General features: G+C 37.2%; 1 protein-coding gene across 2 annotated transcripts in view; it reads right to left on the bottom strand.

The window, feature by feature from the left end:
* Window positions 1–212: 212 nt before the first annotated feature.
* Window positions 213–6,084, bottom strand: part of ABCC4 (ATP binding cassette subfamily C member 4 (PEL blood group)) — a 248,960-nt gene continuing 243,088 nt past the window's right edge. For both annotated transcript variants that reach the window (XM_063102130.1, XM_063102131.1), the window contains one exon: window positions 213–2,055. In XM_063102130.1, the coding sequence (XP_062958200.1) occupies window positions 1,948–2,055 (108 nt within the window). In that variant the 3' untranslated portion in view covers window positions 213–1,947. The remainder of the gene's footprint in view (window positions 2,056–6,084) is intronic.

Genomic DNA, 6,084 nt, shown 5'->3' with positions numbered 1-6,084 from the left:
CTCTTCCTAGAAGGGGTACAACTGGACTGGCTCTAGTAGCAACTGTCTCAATCTGTCTGAAACCACATCCCTGCTTCGAATATTGGGTACACCTAATTACCAAAGAGAACCAGTGGATAATATATTTTTTGATCTCAGGAAAACTCTCTGGCTTTTATCAGCAAGGACATGAGTCAGTATTCCCTCTAAGAAAAAAAATACAGATACCTGAATGGAAATGAAAACTCACATTTATTTCAATTGAATTTTGTCTCATTAAAAAATCCTATGATGACATTATAACAAACAAAACAGAAACATGTCTATATGACTGACTGCCTTTAACCTCTAAAGACAAAATAAACATACACTCATTTCGAATACGTCCAATGTTTTAACAAACCTCATTATTATCATTGCTGTCATTTCAGACTCCAGGAATACAAACTATTACTATTAATGAACAACTTACTGCATGTGGTTTATTGGACTAAACACTAACCACAGATTTCTAAATACAAAGAGTCGAACAGCTACTGCACTCAGTGTATTTTGGTAGTTTGTTTTGTGTGTACTTTTTAAGGCTTTACTCTACAACACATCTGTTTCTACCTGCTGATGAGTCCAAACACCTGCTACATGAAGGCATAAATATATATATATATACACATATAAATGCACATGTGTGGGTGCATACATATTAACATATGCAATTTGAGGGTGGTTACATCTTATTCTGAGGTCATGAGAGTCCATTTTAAACCATGACAATAAAACATTTAGTAACTTGAACTCAACATACCATAGCCACCACCACCACGAAAAACTAAAGACCACGAGTTCAAATAAAGTACATACAATAGGTCTTAGGAATTACGGTGGTTTGTTGATTCATTAATCAGCAAGACTTAAAGAAACTGCTATTAGTGGTCAGAAGTAAACTACCTAAACAGGCTCATGAAAAATGAACCTTCTGGATGCTTCATGAGAAGGTACTACATAATTACAGTCAATGTTTGCAACGATTTTCAGTTTTTCTCACCAAGTCAGGAGAATATGCATGCAATTTAGAAAGGATTTCAATAAAGGCTAAACCAAAAACCTTACAGTCAACCCTCAGTCAACCAGAAATCCAAATAGGAATACAACTACATATTTCAGGAATTACAGTTAGAGGTTTGGTCTTTGTGGAAAGTATCACCAAGCTGAGTTTAAAACTGCAACACAGTTACCATGTCAGAGTCACGCAAATCTAAAAGACCATAAAGGTCACACTTGTGTCCTTCCTTATCAAATCTCTTAGAAAGGGCTCCTATTTTGAGAAAATGTATTTTTCTCCTCCTCTTTTAGAACATATAATATTGTCCTTCTATATTTTAACCATTTATCTCTTTTGCGGGGGGGGAGGCAGGGGGGCAGGATTAGACTCTCCCTACTATGTCACTTCAAGTATATTTTTTTGTTTTTCCTGTATTTTTTTTTTAACCAGAAGCCTTTGGGGGAAATAAAATGAATCCTAGTTATGTTAAAGAAAATGGTGAGACAAAATGGCAACTTCACACAGTCTTCAAGTAAATAGAATCCCTGATATAATTAAAAATTAATCAACATTTTGGGGGGCCGTAAAGAAAATCTGTAGCAATTTTGTCCTATTCATTTTTACAAAATGAGCTTTGGCTCTGGGGTATCTTAAGGCACAAAACCTGGTAGACAGATTTTACTGGTGGCCTGCATCTCTGATTTGCATTAAAAAAAAAAAAAAACTATAACATTAAATAGAAACAATAAGCCATTTGTTAGAGTTTGAAATCATTGGGTGAAGTCGGGAAAAAAAAAATCCAAATAAACTAACATCTTGTATGTGTAAATATTTGTCTCCCGAGTAAAAAAAAAAAAGTACAATATAGTTTCCACAGTGCAAAAACTGTTAGAAAGTGCCTTTGGAATAGACTTGACATCTTGGTAGAATCATAGTGCAGTCTCAAAGATAGTTAGGGTGGAGGGCTGTCCGTTGGAAGTATGCACAACCATATTGCTACTCTGAGCAATATCTGGATAATTCCTTTTGAAGTACACCTGTTAAAAAAAAAGAGGCAAGTATAAAAAAAAAATGTTTAAAAATTTTAAAGTCCTCCTCAAGGCAATGCATGTCTATGTCCACTTTTTCATGTGAAGCAAATCACATCACTTACTGAGGCACAATTAAAAACAGGGATGTGTATATTCTATGGAGGGATTAGTCCTGCTGAACCCCTCCCTCAGCAGGGCTGGACGGATGGCCAAACAACCTGTAGATTCACTTTCATTCTGATCACTCTGATTCATAGATATGTTTTATTGCTACATTAACTTGATAAGCAAAAATCATTTTACTGACTCAAAACCTGAAGATAAATTAAAAACAGGGTGACAAAGAGGCCAGGAAATCTAGTGTCTGCACAAGAGTTTCTCATTTTCACACATAAAATGAGCACAATAGATTTGGATGTTAATATCAAGTTGTAATCCCTATATTTTATAAACTCTGATGGACAAGCATTGAAATGCTGGCTTACATGTATGAAACATCCCAGCGTTTAATTTGTGCGGCAAAGCAGTTACAGGGCCTATAGAAATGTGATCTGTGGATAGTAGGCCATGATAATGAAAAGAGAAGCAAAAGCTTTAACAATGACTCAACCAAGCAACTTCTCTAAAATGTAAGATGATACCAAATAATAGGACAGTTCTTTGCCAAGCCTTTGAGTTCCTGAATTCTACCAATTTCTAGCTGAACTGGAAGAGATACAGGTTTTCTGATAAATGTATAATCAGAACATAAAGGTAATGAAATGCTGTCAAGTTTCTCTGTTCCACAATCATCAGTTTTCAGTAGCTGTATCGTATCTTGGTTCCTTGACAGACGCACATAACAAAATGAAATAATGTCAAGACTTGTGAGCCCTTATCTCAAAATGTGTTTGGGTGAAAAAGGACTTCAAATGCAATTTTTTTTCCCCCAAAGAAAAATGTGAAAAGTTTTGTTTGAGTCTTTAAAACAGGAAATGTGCCATCGATCTGAGGCTGACACATGTCATGAGCTGGGTCTCTTAGTCATATGATTCTGTATCCCTTTATAAAACCTGGCTCCAAATACATTTGTGGGTACTGTCAACAAAGTTATCACTGAAGATAATGGGCTTCGCGTTCACAAAAGAAAAGTGCTAAGCCATCTACCTACCTATTAAGTGCACTTCCTTTTTCTCTCCCGGTTTGCATACTTGTTACACCAAAAACATCATTACATGTAAGACACTACATACTAAAACGATGCTTAAGGATAGAATAAATTCTCCAATAATGCTTAGACCCCACTGGATGAAATCTGAGACTATTTCCATTATAATGCAAGTGTTCCAAAATAAGACCTTTTGAGGGTAATTTCAGATTATCTCCCTCCCGCACATTTTTAAGCTAGCCATATTTTGTGCAGTTAAAAAGCAATTTCTTAGAGAAACTAAAAACAGCTCAAAGAACAAATGGACACACACTTAGCTTTTTACTACCCGATAATCCTCCCTAAATAAGCCAGTTCTTTTCCTACAATCCTCTCAATGTAATTTTTTTTCATAAAGAAAATGTTATTAGCAGCAACTTCTAACCAAATGGTCTTAGCTTCATAGTATGAAATAGTCTGTTGAAAACAGGCTTCCTGTGCTTGAAAACAAAGTCCTTGATTTTGACCTTTTTTTTTTTTTTTTTTTACATCTGTTACCATGTTCTATAGCACACGGTGGATAACAGCACAGGTGAGACAAAGCATCTTTTTTACAGTGCAGTGATAAAGGGTGCTGAAGTCACTGAACACTCTATTTTAGCAAGGTCCTCATGTCGTAGGCTAAGCCTGGGAAGGACAGGCCCAGTGTCAGCTCTCTCCTGGGACGCACTGTCGATCCTGGAAAAATTACCTAACCGCTCTCCATACCGGCTGCCTCATCTGTAAACTGAGATAACAATGACTTACCTCATAGGAACTAATTAATGGCTACAAACTATCGGTTGAAAACATGCGAGTTAAGTGTTGGGTGTAATTATGAATGCTGCTCAGAGAAGGGCCCCTTAGTACATGGAATGGAGCAGCATCGCCCAGCCCAAAAGATGACAACAAAACGTCTACAAGTTTCTTTTGTGGATCTTTTGATTTTATCTTTATAGAACCCTGGGGTCGTGGTTGAGACATCTTTAATTGAGTGAATACAGGAACCTGGGAGGCAGGAAGGTTGCAAGATTACAGAAGGTGGCGTATCAACACCTACTGATGACTTTCAGAAGCTACTCAGGCTCTTCTGTCTCATTTTCTTAATGTGTTAAAAAGGGATAATAATGCCAGATTGGGATGGTTGTGAGGATTAAAAGAGACAATGCCATAAAAGCTCAGGTTCAGGGCAGGAAGAATATAAGACCAGCGAGTGCTGGTATCTTGTCCCTCTTCCCCTCCTTCTCTTGGTTTTGGTTCATTATAGCTCCTCTAACGTAGACTGAAACTAAGTTCAGTATTTAAACTCTAGCTCATCAATAAAGCCCCCTTACTGGAACTAGATCTTACTAAAAGCAAGAGAGCAATAAAAGGTCCTTTGCCAGGACAAAGGAGAGCAACTGGGCTTTTATTTACATTGCATCTCTAAGACCACATTCATTGTGTTGAATTCTGGCTCAAGTCTCTGTCAGTTCATTCTCACTGACTGTATGGCCTTAGTTCAATGACAGTAACTCTCAAGACTTCAAATTCCTCATGTTTAAAGGAGGTCTAATTTTGTTGTACATCATTGATATGTAAATTGCCAAAGTTGAAGAGTACTGAAGAGTTAGAGAGGAGTTCTGCTCTGAAGATAATAAGAAAATGGGTTTTCTCTCTCCTTATCCTTTTAGAAATCACCCTAAACATCAAAGATATTGAGAAATAATAAATAAGCGCAATCTTTGATGAAATCAGGAGTCAAGTGAAACCTTGAATGGCAAAATATCTGGAAGGACTTCCGTATGCTACTGGATCCAATGGGCCGTGGCAAGACAAAGAGAGGATGCCTACAGGAGCAGATCTCAGCAATCGTGACAGGGCACAGTTCTCCAATCAACAGGGGAGCTTTAAGGTGAGTCAATAAGGAATCATACAGAAACATCTATTTCTGAAGCATGTATGTTGGTGAGGCCCCGGGAAAAGCTTCTGAAATGCAAGCAGCATTGTAACTGTCCATCTCTGTAGGCTAAGGAGGAGGAAAGTCTAGACAAACATGCATTCTCGATGTCTGTCTTACACACACACACACACACACACACACACACACACACACACACACACACACACACACTCTCTCTCTCTCTCTCTCTCTCTCTCTCTCTCTCTCTCTCTCTCTCTCTCTCTCCCCTCTGGGTCTTAAGGTACTTTCATGTTATTCCCTTTAGCCTGAAACAATGCTCTAGCTACAACTATCCTGCAGCTACATGGTCTAGGAAAAACTCATTTTATTCAAAGGTAAGGAATAGGAATAATAACAATAAAAAAAGTAGTAGTACAGGATCTGTAAAATATACAAACAAAAAGTAAGGAAAGGAACAAGATCAACACATGACAGATGGAAAATACTCACTGAGAAGATGGAAACTATGAAAAAATGTAAGTCAATACATTAAAAGAAAATGTAGCAGAAAAATCAACCTGTGAACAATAGAGATTAAGAGGACAGTAGAGCAGGGCAAGGCAACAGAAGATGCTCAAACGTAAACTGACAGAGGTCAAAAGTGAGGTGGAAGAGAAAAATGAAAATATCCAAGGAATGACAGTTCTTCTTGAAGGCAGCACAACGAAATTCACGGCTGCTGAAAAAAACAGCATGAAACATGGAGAACTGATTGAGTGAGCAAGCAAAATAACTGGAAATTAATAAAGAACTGAAAAGGATTAAAGAGAAAATAGCCTTATAAAAGAGACAGAGTACATACAACACATACATAATAGATATTTGTAAAGAGGACAATACAATCGAACAAAAAAATTCAAAGACATAATTCAAGCAAACTTCAAAAGAAGACTTGAATCTAAAACCCAAAAGAGTACACAATGACCTT

The sequence above is a fragment of the Cynocephalus volans genome, chromosome 7 (assembly GCF_027409185.1).
Source record: "Cynocephalus volans isolate mCynVol1 chromosome 7, mCynVol1.pri, whole genome shotgun sequence".
Classification (NCBI taxonomy): domain Eukaryota; kingdom Metazoa; phylum Chordata; class Mammalia; order Dermoptera; family Cynocephalidae; genus Cynocephalus; species Cynocephalus volans.
The sequence above is the reverse complement of the archived record's forward strand: the minus strand, read 5'-3'. Positions and strand labels throughout refer to the sequence as shown.